The sequence below is a fragment of the Hippocampus zosterae genome, chromosome 9 (genome assembly GCF_025434085.1).
Source record: "Hippocampus zosterae strain Florida chromosome 9, ASM2543408v3, whole genome shotgun sequence".
NCBI classification, from domain to species: domain Eukaryota; kingdom Metazoa; phylum Chordata; class Actinopteri; order Syngnathiformes; family Syngnathidae; genus Hippocampus; species Hippocampus zosterae.
In genome coordinates, this window is record NC_067459.1 from 9,932,438 (window position 1) to 9,950,000 (window position 17,563).

General features: G+C 42.3%; 1 protein-coding gene across 3 annotated transcripts in view; it reads left to right on the plus strand.

The window, feature by feature from the left end:
* Positions 1-17,563, plus strand: part of cacna2d2a (calcium channel, voltage-dependent, alpha 2/delta subunit 2a) — a 191,878-nt gene that overhangs the window by 140,240 nt on the left and 34,075 nt on the right. For all 3 annotated transcript variants that reach the window (XM_052077097.1, XM_052077098.1, XM_052077099.1), the window contains 3 exons: positions 3,847-3,978; positions 4,174-4,231; positions 17,273-17,323. In XM_052077097.1, the coding sequence (XP_051933057.1) occupies positions 3,847-3,978; positions 4,174-4,231; positions 17,273-17,323 (241 nt within the window). The remainder of the gene's footprint in view (positions 1-3,846; positions 3,979-4,173; positions 4,232-17,272; positions 17,324-17,563) is intronic.

Genomic DNA, 17,563 nt, shown 5'->3' on the forward strand with positions numbered 1-17,563 from the left:
GTCGATCAATACAGTGTGCTGAGCCAAAGTTTTTAACGCCTCGAAAATTCAAGTAGTTAACACTTTCAGGGACAGTGGTTACTACAGTGGACAGCTTATCATGTTATCAGGTTACAGGGTGCATGAAAGGGTTATGGTAAAAAATTAAAAAAAATTTAAAAACGCTCGCATTCTCCCTGTATGTAAAACTATGGATTTAGACAATAATGCAACATATTTTGACATGTTCCCTTTTCTATTTATTAAATTTAGTTTTTACTGTCTTTAATCTTTCATTCAACATTTTAAAAACGAATGTTTAAAACATTGTGTGATGTCTTAATATACAGTAGTCACATTTTTTTTTATACATATATTTGATGAAAAGTGTGATTATCTTCATTCAACAGTTGTAGCTCGTAATACTCAGTTGTTGCACGGTTTATTTTGTTAATATAGTCGTATGGATGAAAGGTTTATTTCTTTATGTTTTTATTTTGAAATACTTCCGTGGTTTTCTGACATGCAACATGTTCCTTGGTTAAATTTAGAGTACAGTGGACCGCTGCATACTTGCATTGCGGCACTTGCGGATTCACATATTTGCAGGGTTTTTTTCCCCATATGTTTTAATATTTTGATTATATTGTGGGAAATGCATGTTGAATGTTGTTGGGGGGGGGGGTTAAAATGAGCATCTATTATATATGGATTTTAGCTATTCATTTGCTTACCCTGATTTGACTTATTTTATACAGTGTGATTGCTTGGAAAAGAAATACCTTTTTTTTTTTTTTACATCATGACAAGTAACATTTTAATTTTTAAAGTCTTATCATTAGATTAATGCAGTGGGCTAGTTAAAAATATACATGTATATATTTTAAAAAACACGCAGCGGGCCCACAATGTCCCACAGGCCAGACATGGAACACCCGTGATGTTCAGTCAATGCAGTTTAAGCAGCGATGGCGGAATGTCTCTTTGCCCTTGTCTGGTGCGAAACAGCTATCATTTCAGACTCGGTGGCTCTCTTTAGATAAGAGAACAGCCAGGACTTGACAGCACGGAGCCTGTGATAACTGGCGCTTAAAGGATAATACTTTTACACGTGTTAATCAGATGACTGGCTGACCGCTGCCTGAGAAATGTGTAGACCAGGTGAAATTGAAATGAGCGTTTCGGCTTTCTGATCTTCCGGAAATAGGCATCAGTGGAAATCGAGACAGGGGTGTCCCGTGGATGCAAAATGTTTTCTTAGGAGAATTTAGTCGGAAATAGCAGATGGTCCCTGAAATTCTGTGGTGACCAATCCATGGTGTACCCGACTTGGGACTACAAAAGTCAGCTGGGATAGGCTCCAGCTAGTCCCAATTGAGGTTAAACCATATAAAATGACGGGATTGCTCTTCCCAGATTGGCGACCAGTTCTGGGTTTCATCTGGGAAAGGCTCAAGATCACTTGTGCTTCGTAAAGAAATCCAATTGCTCCATCATGTGAGTCGTAATTGAAAAGCATTGAAGAAGCTGCTTATGATCACGAGTGAGCTAAGTAAGAGCTTTTGGGTTCATGTGCCTTGTAACTAAAAGTCATTTGAGTGACTTCATTTACTCAAACAAGCCAGTTGACTTTCTCCTCTGCTGGTATCCTCTTTAATCAGGTGCCTATTAAAACCCGATTGCGCTCGCTATTAAACTTCATGTTAACCGCACTCTCCTTTTCTGCACGAGTGTTTGTGTGTGTGTGTGTGTGTGTGTGTGCGTGTGTGTGTTTGTGTGTGTGAGTGTGTGTGTGAGACGAGAGGAATATATACCTGACTTTGATTTAGACTGCATGCCGTTATGTCCTTTCAAAATAATCATTCAAACACACAATTGAAACCAATGTTTGCAAGAACACTGTACATCCCCCCACCCCCTCACACACGCATGCACGCACACACACACACACACACACACACACACACACACACACACACACACACACACACACACACACGCTGCGGGTGACATACCACCTCTTCCAAGGTAATCTGGCATTTCTCCTATCAGCCAAATTAGATTGATGTCCTGTGAGATGGCCACCGTCGCCATGTGCGCTTACGTATACGATGCCAAGGTCGTTCTGGGACCTTTGCATGCCTTTAAAACTGAAAATACTTTGAAGAATATTTATGAATATGCATAGTGATCTAATCTCGGCTTTCCGAGTTTGTTTGTTTGTTAGACACGAGCACACTTAAAACTTCAAGGAAGGAGGTAAAGCATGCAAAATTTGTGATCCTCTTTGTATTTTGTAAAAAGCATCTCCCAGTCATGTTATTAGGTCACCTGGAAATTGTTGCTCGGTGAACTGAGGACTTGTGGGTCATAGCCTGACGATGCTGCTCCTCAGTTTTTTGCGCCTTTCGAAGCATAATATTGAATTGTTATTTGTATCAGCACACTTAAAGGTACAATAACCCTCTGCATTTGTGTTAACTATTCACAAATTGACCCATTTACATTCCCAACTTGTTACAGAAACGCTCAGCCCCTGTTTGCAGTTTTTGTACTTTTGTGAAAGGCCCCAAGATTCCACAAGATGCCACCAAAGTGCCGTCTCTAGAAGAAAGAATTCCGGAAGAATGTTGACGCGATACATCAAGTGTGGAATCAAGCTTTGTATGTCGAGGAGGAACGAAGTGTAGCCTGGGTTGTTAGTGGAAGTTATGGCGAGTCTGCTGCATGTACAGGTGCATTATTTGAAATCAAATAAATTTTTAGACCATTTATTGTCAATGTAAGTGAAGTTTGAAAATACATTTTGGGATCATAATTTGAATTATATTGCATTTATGGTTTTAAATATTAATACATTAGGAAATTGACGGGTGGCCCGGTGGCCCAGTGGCTAGCGTGTCTTTCTCACCGTGCAGAGGTAGCGGGTTCACTTCCGGCTCTGGCCTCCCTGTGTGGAGTTTGCATGTTCTCCCCGTGCTTGCGCGGCTTTTCTCCGTGTACTCCGGTTTCCTCCCACATTCCAAAAACATGCATGGCAGGCTGATTGAACACTCAAAATTGTCCCTAGGTGTGAGTGTGAGCGCGGATGGTTGTTCGTCTATGTGTACCCTGCTGGCAACCGGTTCAGGGTGTCCCGAAGACAGCTGGGATAGACTCCAGCACCCGCCGCGACCTTTGTGAGGAGAAGTGGATCAGAAAATGAATGGATGGATGGATATTTAATTGACTGATGAGTGCGTCTGATGAGTCTGAGATTTTGAGTTGGGAGCCATGCCTTTGCCAATTTTTTGCTTTGTTCATAATATTAGAGACAATGTCAGCTTTGGATACAATAAAATTTTTGAAAAAGATGTATGGGCAAGAAGAGACTTTATTGTCGTTACACTTTCAGCCATTTTTAAAACAGTCACACATACATGCAGAATGACACACTTGCAAGGAGCTGCTGTAGGTAGCTCATGCCCCGATACTCACACTAAACCCTAACTGCAGACCCAACTCCAGGTTCTGATATCTGATCTGATATCACTCGGCCATGCCAAAGCACACATTCAACACACTTTATTAAACCTGGTTATTTATTCACATTCACTTTATCATGATTTGATGTAATACAGTAAAAAGTACTGATGTATCGCAATTTGCTCTGAAAATGTTTTATGGGGGGCATCAACTACTTGCTCACTATTGATTGCAGGGGATTACTGTAATGAATGACGGTATAATGAATACATACGTGCATGGTCGTGTGTGTGTGTGTGTGCGTGTGTGTGTGCGTGCGTGTGTGTGTGTGTGCGTGTGTGTGTGTGTGTGTGTGTGTGTGTGTGTGTGTGTGTGTGTGTGCGTGTGTGTGCGTGTGCTCAGCTCCGGTCATCCTGAACGAGTTGAACTGGACGCAGGCGCTGGAGCGGGTCTTCATTGAGAATCGCAGAGATGACAGCTCCCTCCGCTGGCAGGTGTTCGGCAGCGCCACGGGCGTGACACGCTACTACCCAGGTAAGCAGCGGCAATGGCAACTGGCCGCGTTTATAACTCCAGATAACGTCTAAATTGACCCTCGGGCTGCTCTGCCGGGCAATTTCTTATCAGATGGCTCTGGTAACTGGATAGGCGGAATGAAATTATGACTTTGATCTAATCTGAGGTGAAATATCCTACAGTGCAGCGGACAACATGCATTTTATTTTCCAGCCACTCCATGGAGAGCTCCCAACAAGATTGACCTCTACGACGTTCGCCGCAGGCCGTGGTAAGTGGCACCTTTATCAGCTTTGGGATGTCTTTTCTCACCGCATGGTTAGAGCCTTGTAAGAAGTAGTGGGCCATATAAACATCATTAATTTGTATACCGAACATTAAGTAGGTGCCGTTGGTGTGTCATTTTCAGAGTTAAAGTGGAGAAATGATTCAGAGACAAATATTGTGGCACTCATTTGGTCCAAATATTACTGGATGGACACTGAAAATCTGCGGGCGTTAATTCAACACCCGAAAATGTTAATGTTAACACCGGCAAAGTGTCTGTAAGTATGCACACTATACCGTGCGAAAGTAACATGATCAAAGTTTTAAATGCTGAACACCCCAAAAAACACAATTACTCCTCACTCCCTTCAATTAAACACTTCACAAAATGTCTATTCAAAACACATTTCTTTTATTAAATCCATTTCAGACAGCGCATACACAGCAACAATGTGCGTGGCCATAGATTTGTCCTTGATTTTACTGCTTGGTGCTTTCTACCGCCTTGATTACCATTTCGTCTTACTGTTTATTGTGTATGTTAAATCGCTCCATGTACAGCACTTTGTATGCAACGATGGCTGTTTGAAAGTGCTCTATAAATACTGTTGACTTGACTTGACTTGACTTGAAAACTGCCCATTGTGCCAATAATCAAATCAGGGGATTCTCATAGTGTCCTTGAGTGTTTTGAAAGGCGCTTACAAGTAAAATGTATTATTATTATTGTTATTCCAAATATTGTTCTGACTCATCGTTATCTCAATCTGAGATACCAGAGAACACATTGTCTCCTGTTCACAAGGACAAAGCCAGATAGCAGACCGACTTTGACTTCTCAAGCGACAACCTTTTGGCTTGTGGTACTCAGCTGCTTTACATTACCGTGCAAACTGCTGCGCTGGGCCACATCCACGCTTCCAGTCCACGAAGCTCAATCCACCTGACGCTGTCAGATCGACTTTGCGGCGGGCACGCTGCCTTGTTGCCTGGTTACAGGCCCAAGTGAAGTGGACACAACTGAGATGGCAATGTTGATTGCACCTGACCTCCTTTTCCGCCTCGCCTCAGCTTGAGTGGCTGTTTGGGGTCAGGCCGGGTGTCACTGACAAACAAACAGGAGACCATCGAGTTTGCGTAGAACGACACTTCCCCTAAAACTGTTCAGTAACTAATTCGATCTCTATCAAAACACAGTCGTGAACATCAAAACTTAAATAAATAATAAACTACCCAGGTGTTGAAGATGCCTGATACACGCACGGGAAGGTCTGTCCACTCTTGGCTGCTTTCCTAATTTTGTTTAGTCCATTCTTCTGTGTGTGATGGCTAGCTAGGTGGTGGCTAACAATTATGTGACAATCATCGTTTCCACGTTGCGTTTTTCACTCTTAATTTTTGGAATAATATGACAAAAAAGGCTGAAGAACTCTGCATACAGTGCAGCCTGCCCAGCCTGGAAGGTGGATTTCCCCATCTGCGGTCCCTTCTCAAGGTTTCTCATTTTTCCCCAGATGTTTTTTTTTCTTTCCCTCCTGGGTGGTTATGATCAGTGAAGTCCTTTCAGACTTTTCAGTGATTAAGGGTAATATAGATACATTTTACTTGACTTGACATGAAAAAACAATTAAAGCTCTATTCCTAGCCACCACTCTGCATGGAATCTCGCCAGTTTGTGGATAGCTGCACTGTATCAAATTTCTGTAAATTTGCGGCCAATTCACAGCCGTATCTATTTTTTATTATTGTAATGCACTGACAAATATTTATCCATAGCATGCAAATCAGCAGTTAAATCAGTCAGTTAAAAAGACAGTACGGTAGATAACTGTATTTCAACAGCATCAAACTATCAATTATATATGCTATAAATTAGCAGTACCGTTAACCTTTTCATGAACAAATAATGATAACCTGTAACCTGATAACCTGTCCACTGTAGTAACCGTCGTCCATGAAAGGATTAAATATTGACCTTGGTTAAGAATAACACACTTTAACTGTATAAAACTGTATTTCCTGTCACGCATTGGAGATGGAGGCGCCACATTTCTATTTACATTTCTAACTTGACTACTTGACAGAAAATACATTCTACTTCTTTAATAATCATCCTTGCAATTAACCATGAGGATCACAGTGCATGCTGTGTTAACGAATACAAGACAATCGAGACACCAAGATGGGAACACCAGATAGGTCGCGTCAGTCCCCAGCAACACCTCGAAACGGGCCATCAGAGGTACAATTTAAACGGCTACTTATTTTCAGACGGCACAGACTGACGAATCGTACGGGATGTTGCCAGATGCCTTTGTAATATAGGCTTCAGCACAAGTAGGTCGAGCCAATTTAAATCAAATACAAGAAACATCATACCACTGCATGGCTAAGGAACGGGTCATCCAGTAACCAGAGCATTCGCTGTCCGAGTCTGTGTCATTGAGATTTAGACGTTTCACCACACCCGTGTGAATGTGCAAGTCCATAAAAATGTTTTGGAGTGTGTGACAGGAAAGCGCCCTATAAATCGGATGCATTATTCCGATTATTGTTTTTTTAAAAATGGGTGTGTCATGTGAAAATACAATAACACCAGAATCCTACTGTCTTGTACCGTCAACCAAACTACAGTAGTATACTGTTAAAATAAATAACATTAAATACGGTGTAAAATGACCACTATTATTCTATGGCACCACACTGTGGCTATTTGTATAGCAGCTTGCATTAGCAGACCGAGTGAACTCTTGTTCCTCTTGTACTTGATGTTCTTCGGTGAACACACTTGTTTGGTACTGCCATACAAGCAATAAAAAAATAGCATGCATTTAGTTCCTTTGCTAGTGTTGTTCTTTGAATGCCTATCAGACTAACAAGGTGTTCCCTGACGCTGTACAATTCCAATGTAATTAGCTCGGTCAGAAAGTTGACCCCGCCCCCTTCCCCCACGCCTCCCGTACTGCACAGTGTAACATGCAGTGTTCCAAATAAAGCAATATGTCAGTAAACAAGTGTGTGTGGGGGGGGGGGGGGGGGGGACGACAACAAGACTGCTGTGTGTGATCTGTCAGCATGTCCAGTTCTCTGCCAGCACTTTTGACAGAGTGACAGGAGGGAAACACGACCTGAAGCCAGAGGAAGAGGTGTTAGGTGTTGCTGACAAGGTGAGGGAGGTGCGCAAACACCTTGTCATCAGCCTGTACCCTCGCCTTCCTCCGCCTCCTCTGGTTCCATTTATCCATTTGTTGTCTTTAGTGGAGGCAGTGGTGAGCTGGAGTTTTTCCCAGCTAACTTTTGTTGCAATCTAGATTCTAGCCTGATCAATGTCAGGGCACCGAGACTATTCACGCTCACCTTGAAACCTATGGAAAATTTAGAGTCTTCAATATGTCTTTAATTTTGAATGTAAGAAGAGGCCGGAGAACATGCGCCCTCTATGCAGCAAGGCCTAGATTCCAACCCAGAACCCAAGAACCGTGAGGCAGACATGCTAACCACTTGTACACCATGCTCCCCTTCCTCTCGTTCTCCATGTTTATTATTTCGCTCAGGATTGGTTCGCCTTTGATGCTCGCTCTTCCCTGTTGCCTGGCAACCCGGCAATGCCGAGTGAGTGTCACCCCGCGTCTGGCCGCACTTGTGTGATTACAGTCCCTGACTGTTCTCTTAACTGCCACTGTGCTGACCCCCTTGTCAGGCAGCACACGACTCTGACAAGAATAAATATACGGTCATGTTAAATGAGTACCTCTGACAGTGTCAATTCACAGCAACATTTTGTAAAGGCGAATGTTCGCATTTGATGGCCTTTGACTGGGTAGATTTATCTTATGGAGTTAACTGTGTTTCTATTATACCATTATAAGCAGCAGGTGAATTGAAGCACTTACGAAATGGAAAATAACATCTCTAAAATAAATAACCTGCTCCAACATGATAGAGTGATTACGGGTACTTAAAAGCTTTCTTTTAATGAGATTAATCTGTTCCTGGGAACTGTACAGACCAAAACATTCACCACTGCTTTTAATATGCCAACGCAAATTATTAAATTTGAGTCAATTATCCCTATACGTGTACCTGGTTTTACAATTTTTGGCCCTTGATAATTGCGTTATTATAATTTATTTTTGGCCCTTGATAAATGTTTTAGAGCAAGAGTGCTCTCAACCCGTCGATCGCGAGATGCTCCCAAGTCAACTGTGAAAGGGTGTAGGCAAGGGAAAAAGGGGAGTGGGGGGTGTTGTTCATGTTACCCCCCCAACACCCATCACTCACTCCCGCATTGACCAGAAGAAATGGTCGATCACCACAGGTTGGCTGCTTGAAAAGTGGATATTGGCTCAAAAAACGGTGGAGCACCTCAGTTTTACGGACATTCAGTATTTGGGTCTTTGCTTTCATAGGAAGTGGAGAAAACAGTCCGATTCGACCCAGATATGTCTCAATGTGCAAATCCCATTAGAATTGTTCACCCAGACTGTTTTCTGATCTGATCAGGGGAGGGGAAAAAATCACTTTTAACACGTGCCACACTACAAAATAACCAGGATTAACTTTTCGAGATCTCCCACAAATTGACCTTTTCTGACTTTGATTGCAAGGGAGGAAATGCTCTGAAAGTTACCACCCCAGTTTACCATATTAGACCCCAACCATTCTCTGAGCTCATCAGTGAGGAAAATTCACCCTCAATACACTGCTCACCACAGGATCATCAGTCAGAATAATCTTTCAGGGAAATCTGAGGATGTCTTTCCTAACTTTGATCACAAGAGTTGAAAATGTGCTCAAATTCAGCCCAAATCTTTTTGTTTGTGCAACCTTCAGCGCCCTCAATATGTCTCAATGCATGTGTTAAAGCCCCAAATTCTTTTGTGCCTCTGATTCATCATTCCCCCCCCCCCCTCAAAAAAACATGTAAATGTTTCCACAAACACTCTTAGTCATCAATGCAAAGTGTGAGAAATAAACGACAGACATCTTTTCTCCTACGGGTGCAGTCCGTATACAGTATATATATATTGTTTCTTTTTGGGGGTGAGGGGGTAATCTTAATTCAATCTTTATTCGCCTGCCACATCCACAGGAGCACTAAGAGTGCAGCAGTCCATAAAATAATAAGACCATCAGCACAACACAAATCCATGCAAACACACAAACACACACAACCTGGAGAGTGCACACACACACACACACACACACACACACACACACACACACACACACACACAAATATTGGCAAGTAGTCTCACTGTGTTATCGTAATTCTCTTCTCCCAATGCCGTGAGATTAGTCTGCGTACATGCCAGTGTTCATGCCGTGTAGCAAATGTGCGCATTATTACAGTCTCGCGGTGTATAAACCACTTTATGTTTGTCCAGTCCAAAACATCGACTCTCCCGCCATGCTGTTGTCATGAAAGTGAAGGCCTCCATCTCGGGAGTGCAAAAACGCGACATTTAATGTTCAGATCTATACAATTGCGCCACGCACTCCAAACACTGCTTACAGTGAGGTCCCTAAATAAGGTTTGCAGCGAGAGCATAAGGGTGGGAGGGAAAAAAAAGCTTCTGTAAAGACCATAAAAGCATTTTTACTCGTGCTGGCAGTTGTTTACTCACTTCACGGCGTCTATGAGGCAGATGGACACAACACCAAACATAAATGCGTCGTGTGTATGTATGTGGCTCCATGTACAAGTTGTTGATAATGGCGTCAAGGGCTCATTTCTGGTACCCCACAACAAGCAACAATAGCAATGTGATACGGGCATAACAAGTTCGTGTTCAGTGATGTCTGTAACATTTGGCAGTTCTGCCATATTAACGATCAGATATGTACCATTGCGTGTCACATTCCAAGCACACTTTGCCATGTTCATAAAGAAGGTTTGCAGTGTTAAATAGTGATGGAGGTGAGGCAGGTGTGTGTCTCCAAACCCAAACCTCGCGATCATGTGGCACATGCACGTGTCCGTTGCATATTCCTGAGAAATGGTGTATGGAGCAGATATTTCCACCCAATTTAAATGGAGTGCTCAATTCCTTTGCCGAATGAGTCAGTGGTGCATAAACACAATCTTTGCGTGAGAGCGACAACCCCTTATGCCACAGTTAATGTATCGATTTGATCAGTGCCACGTTGTAATTTTAAAAAATTAATACATTTGAAATTATAAATTCTAATGAGACTGCTTCGACAGAAGCCTTTTAAAAAAATGTCCAATCGGAAGAATATGTGATTGTGTTTATTGCTCGTGAAATGCTTTTCATTTTTTAATACACTATCAGGTTGAGGGGCTGCATACGCCGCCGCTTTTAATCTCCTTCCCTTCGGAACGATACCGCGTTCGACTGTAGAATTCTTATCTTGATTATACACCTGCACATACAGAATCATATGTAAGGCTGATGCCAATATGTTGCTTGCGAGGAATGTCCGACCGCATAGAAATGCAGTTGGAATGCAGATGGTTTTGCAGCAGGATGTTAGAATGCTGTCTGGGCAGTGTTCATTCATTCATTCATCTTCCGTACCGCTTGATCCTCACTAGGGTCGCGGGGGGTGCTGGAGCCCATCCCAGCTGTCTTCGGGCAGTAGGCGGGGGACACCCTGAATCGGTTGCCAGCCAATCGCAGGGCTCTGGGCAGTGTTATTATTATCATTTAAGATATCCTTTATTTAAGATATCCTTTATTTGTCCCGCAATGGGGAAATTTACAGTCAGAGTTCAGAAAGGAAAACACTGGGTAGGGAGAGGGAAAAAAAAACACGCTCGAACTATCCTCTTCTGAGGATAATTTCAGTCCAGGATAGAAAAAAAGACCCTAGCAATGGGGGGGGGGGGGGGGGGGGGGGGGGGGAGAAGAGGGAGCAGGGTAAAAGCGTCCGCCTTCGTCGAGAGCCAAGCAGAAAGTAACGGGGAGATATAGATTTTGTTACCATGGCTACCTGTTGTGCCCTGAGTCCAAAAAAGCGGGTGGGAAGTGTATCGAGATAGCCTCCACAGTATTTTTACTCATGTTCATGTTCAAAACTCGAAATTACACTTGTCGCATAATGTGTACATTGGTCTATGTGGTGCATGTAGCAGACACATCAACAAACATAAGTACCGAAATAACGCAGACTGTTACATTGCAAAATTGCTCATAGAAGACACGGCTCCTGGATGTTTTTTATCTCTTCAGGTGCTAAAGCGGGGCTTGACCGATATGTAGCTGCGCTGAGAACATAATTTTGAAATATGTTTTAAAATATCAACTAAAACGCTGAAGGGGTTTACTGATGCTAAACAGATTTATTGCAGTTTTTTTTATGTGGTATAGAAAATACAGATGACTGATATTCACAGGTTTTAATTTAACAGTATGTTCATAATTGCTGGTTTAGTTTGCAAGGGGGCAGGACTCCACCCTATAACATATTTTTCCAATATCACTTGGTCAAAACAGACAAAACCGATTAAATTCTTTTATTTCATTGTAATCTGGGGCACACATTTTTTTTTTTTTTTTGGCAGGTCACATTACAAAACACTGCAGTAAAAAATAACATTTAATAGCTTGCTTAATTTAAGCAAAATAATCTGCCAATAAAACAGGACATTTTGACATGGCATGACCCAGACTGTTTTCTGTGAGTGGCATGGCATTCTGCCCTGTGATTGGCTGGCAAGCGGTTCAGGGTGTCCCCCGCCTAATCCCCCAAAACAGCTGGGATGGGCTCCAGCACGCCCCGCGACCTTGTGAGGAATAAGCAAATCAGAAAATGGATGGATGGATGGATCGATGGATGAATGGATCTTATACAATTCTTAAACATAGCTGGCAGAAAATATACCTGGGCACCCCTTTAAAATGTGTGTACAGCGGTGTCCTGATATTCACAAGCGGATAGGGACCGGATGGGTCCTCGAAGAGCCGAAATCTGCGTGTAATTTATATACCCACTTAAATGCATTGGAGATTTTTTTTAACCAAACATTGAAGAGAAGACAGTATTGGAAAAAAAACATAGGGGAATCCTCAGGTGCCGAACAGCGAGTATGTGAGTATTCATATTCCATAGAATTATGATATTTCTTACTTTAATCAAAATTTATTCAATCTCAAAAAACGTGTGACAGTAAAATTTGTATCGGGGAAAAATGATTAAGGCAAAACAGGCTCTTCCCAGAAATCTGCCCGGTTAAAAGAAATATCTTGGCTGACAAAGAAGAAGCACAACGTCTTGATTTGATGTTTAATCTTTGTGAGATTTTCATTTTGGCCGTGTTGGAGGGAAGAATCACTTTGAACACACCCACACCACAGGATAATCGGTCGGGATAATCTTTCAGACATCTGAGAATCAGGCCTTTGCTGAACTTTGATTACAAGGGAGGGAAATGCTTAAATTTGTCCCATTTGTTCATATGTGTCTACCCCGCGAAAGAAGTTCTGACTCATGGTGTTTAATGGAACCATTAAAGATGTCGGATATTAAATTGTCTTTCCAGATATGGCTGAGCAGCCCCTGTTAAATGATTCGTAACTTTTAGCGAGCTGACGGCAAGGCCTCGGGCTGATCGCTGGCATCTAAATCGCCTCTGGCTGATGTTTGGGGCCAAAAGGTTCGTTTCAGTTCAGTTCAGCACCGGCCAGGTCCATCTGCTTGTCACCTGGCCTTGGCACATGGGAGTCTGGTTAATGACAGGGAAAGAATGGCGTCGGTGGGCTGAAGCTGCGAGGTAATTACTAACCGGAATCCATGCAGAAATAACACATCTGTAGCCCAGAGATCATGTGTGTTCATGTCTTTCCTAACATGATTTAAGATCTTTAGTTTTAGCGCATATCAGCGTTTGTCAATAATTGTGCAATGCTTTCAGCGCGCAGTCAATGTATGCGGCATATTTAAAAAATAATAATAATCCAACCTGAGCTGCATGACCTTTTTTTTTCATATTCTCTTCATAGAAGAAAAAAAGCTAGGCATGTAGAGAGTGACAACGTAAAATGGCGGCAGATGGCTTCACTTCTAGCTACTGTGCGTAAACGGTATTGTTAGTCCAGTTATATATACAGGTAAGTCGTTGGACGTTTCTCCCCATTGTTCAAGGAATGCTCAAGTAGATTCTGTGAAAACGCAGACTCGTGGAAAATTAGACTGAACACTGGTGTGGCCTAATTGACTTGACTTGACTAGTGTGTGAGTCAGTTGTCCGCTGTGATATTTTACCGTTTGGTGCAGGTAACAATTGCCTTATAATTAACATTCAGCCCTTTCAGAATAACTTCCCATTAAAACTCCTTTCTGCTCAATGAGAGATGAACTGACTGCAGAAGTTAATGAAATCCCGCAGTCGGTCCGCCGGGCGTTTCATTTTTTTTTCACCAATTGACACTCTCTTCTATCTCCGGATTGGGGCGCCTCCCACCCGAGAGCCTGAGGCGGCGGATGCGAGGGTCACATTTTAACCACGCGTTTCCGTTCACACACGCAGCCCCCACCCTCAATCCTCAAAAAAGGAGCCAAATGGCCGTTGTATGCATGAAGCGCTCCTTCTCAAATTAAGATTTCGGTTAATTAAAATGATAAAAAGTCATGCATGCCGATGGGCCTGCTGGTTCCAGACCTGATTTTGTTCACCACGCAGTCATGCCGAGCTATGGAAGTTCTACCTTTGATGTGGCATTCTTTATTATTGGAAATAATTGGATTCTGCCTCTGTCTCCACAACCCCCTCCCACTACACGCTTACATTTCAGCCATCTTCCCTGTGACTCGGTGAACGCATCTCAGTGCTTGGATTGCAAAATGACGTCAACTTTGGAAGTCGGAAACTTTTCATGTGAATTATGGGAATTGACCAAATTGAAGGTTAGCTCTTACTGGGAAATCGGGGAGCATAGGTATGGGGGAAATGCACCAATCATTTCAAATCTGTCCAGCAGGTGGCAGTAGGTGAAAGGGATGAGCCAGGATCATGCAGCAGAAGTAGATGTAGAGAGGGCAATGCATGCGAAGAGTTTTGTGGAGAGTAGTGTGGAGTTAGTCGAGAGTGCATTCGAACCATTTTGTGTCACACCAAAAAAAAAGCGTTTGCAAAAATTGCAGGATGGAAGGAGGAAAACATATACACACGCTCATGTACACATGCAAACATACACACTCACTGAACTCATTGTTTCTCTTCTGTTCATAGTTCATTTCATCCGTTCAATAGAATGCAAATAAATGTGTTTGCTATCAGAAGCCATTTTGGTGGTGGTGCTCAAGTGACTTTGTACAAAAAAAGTTTGTTTTTTTTAATGGTTGTGTCATGCTTGAAATTATGCTTGAAATGCATGCTTTTACAAGAAGCGTCTTTGTCAGCCTCAGACACAGGAAATCTCTTGAAATGTAGCTATATTCTATAGTCACTTGCTAAAGAATGGAACAATGTAGCAAAATGTTGATTTTTTTTCAGCTGAAAAGAGTCTCATCTTTCTTTTAGTAGGCTGCATGTTTATATCGCAATAGAATACAATAATCTGTGGGCCTTGCAAGTCAGTCAAAATCCAGTACAGTTTGCTCCAGTGAAAATGGCTGAGATTAAATGTTAATTATTTTGACCCAGCAGATTGGGTTGAAGTTTTTGTTTTGCCGGCCTGAAGACCCGATGTGACACAGGTGCAAAATGAGTACCCGTGAGCACGATTCGCTGTTTTGTTTTGTTGTTTTTTTAATGACAGTAAATGTTCAAACAAGGATCCTAAAGTTCCATTAGAATCTCAGTAAATCTGGAAAAAAACTAGGCAGAAAACTCTTAATAACAAGACAAAAGACTCTAAATAAGATAATTGGACAAATAAGCAGACTATTTATACACACAGGAATGGCACACAGGTGGAGGCAATCATTATTGTCAGAAAACACAACAGCGGGAAGGAACATTTTCCAAAGGAGAGCAAATAATTACGACAAAATAAAAGCAATAAATTCTGTCAATGTATCAATCAATTCTGTCATATTTGTAAGTACTGTACACAGTGCATATTGCTCTGAAGCGTACCGGTAATTTAAAAAAAGAATCCAAATCAATCTATCAGAAAAATCGCAATTCAATGTTTTCCTGAAATCATTCAGCCCTTGTGCTGGTGCAGACTTTCCGAACAGCCTGTCAGCCAAGTGGGCCCAGGTTGGCCTCTGTGCGACAGTTGGAGTGGCGGCTGCCGGTAAGGGGAGTCTTGAGAGGCTCGTGGAGGGGCACTGGCCGAGCCCGGCGGGGTTCTGCGTGTCCGTATCAGCTCGGTTGAGCGTGAGCGATGAGCCTCCGCGGCCCCGCCGGGTGTCTGGCTTCCCTCCACGCTGATAATCAGCAGAAAAGGAGCTCCGTTGATTACTCTGCCAAATGCGGCCTGCAAACTCCTCCATCCCAAACCATCTTCATATCAGTGGTGGCGTACTCTATCCCCCCAAAAAAACATGAAAGATAATTTTGGTTTTCTTCACTACAGTTGTGCCAAGTTGCACCAAAACTGGTATTGTTGCATAATTGACAGGAAAAGGTATTTATTTTTGTACTTCAGTTCATTTCAAAATCTGTATTTTTATACTTCCAGGTAGATTTGGGCTTTTTTTTAAACTCAGTATTCAAGTCTTGATGAGTTTGCTCCTGGTCTATCACAGTAAAGGACCGTGGGGAAAACGGGGCTGCTGAGTCCCACAGGCTCGAAGGCACACTACGGTTCAGCCCGCACTTTACCACGGAAGCCAGGACATTCCCTTCTGGCCTGTCACTTTCTGATGGGATCCCCCGCACTTTTCTCATGTTCTGTGTTAGGGCTTTTCTTCTCCAGATGAAAAATGAACACTGGGGCATCTTTGGAGCATGTTTGTGGCCACAACAATATCAAGTATTGTCAGTTAAGAGTTGCAGGCACGAGTGTGAGATGGGAAAAGCAATGCTTCCTATCACACTATAGAACCCGTCTTCAAGTTGCGTTCCGCCCTATTCCATCATGTCAGGTTTAGTTACATATAGCCAATTTTCCTACGGCCGGCTAGTTTCCTCATCCGCACTGTGACTACTCTGGTAAATGGTTTTCGAGCTAGGCCAATATGGTTTTGTCGTGGCCAATACTGATCATTAGTAGGCAGTATGGGAGGCCAATAGTTTGAGTCGATACCCAGTTTCAGCAAAAGGGAAAATATTGGTGTTGAAATTTTAAAAATCAATCTCTAACTCTGAAATCTGTTTCAGCATGTTTATTCACCAACCTTTCAGATTTGCAAAGTGTCCGTTTATTATTTTTTCAATTTATTTATTTATTTATTTTAATGTTAGATAATGGTCATCTTTGTGTTAATATGCTTACACAAATTTCAGGGAACGCCGAGAGCCATCAGCTTTTTTAAAAAGGTTAAATGAAAACCAGGAACTATTATTTTCCACCTTAAATAATGTTTCTCTTTTCAATGTTTTTTTCAATGTTTTAATTTCACCCCCTCCCCCACCCCGTTCGAATCGTCAGCAGAATCTCTTATAAAGTTAACTAAGTTTACATCAAGTAGTTTCCCGAAATTACCATAATTTTAAATCAATCTCTTGGCCATCAAGGGTTTTAAAGAACAGCCAATGCCGATATATGTCAAAATGCAAAACATCGGTGCCAATAATCGCCTAATTTTGTCCACGGTGATCTGAAACATTGCACCGTAACAAACATAATAAAAAAGACATCCCTTTCACACTTTAGTGGACAAAATGCAGGCTATTCAAATGCACATTATGTATCGCCTTTCATGCTCTCCTAGTAATGGTTATTGAGTAAAGGTGGCGTGGTTCTGTGTTGGTGTGAGCCCAGTAGCAAAGTGCCGCATACAACGCCACCTATTAAGTCTTCGAAGCACATAAGCCTTTTTCACTGTGCTCGAGCTTAAGTGGGCTCAGCTGCGGTCACTCGCATTATCACAGCTTAGCTCATTTCAACTTTGGCTCCTTTGTCCCCAAATTATCAAAACAAATTAAATGCCGGCTCTTTTGTGTCTTTTTTCTTTTTCATCTGAACAGGTACATTCAAGGCGCATCCTCTCCAAAGGACATGGTCATCATCGTGGATGTGTGAGTAACTCTCTGCCCTTGTCACATAGAAACCACAAAGAGCGCTAGTGCCACCTGTTGGTCCGTGCAAAGCCTGGGCGGAACTGAGGCCCGCTTGTGCTCCCACTTGACATTAAATATACCCTTGTGATGTTTTATCTGATTGTGAATAATGTCATAATTTTAACAGGGTATAATGTTTTTAGTGACCTGTTTATAACCTTTTTTTAACGTGTTTATAATCACTTTATTATATGTTCA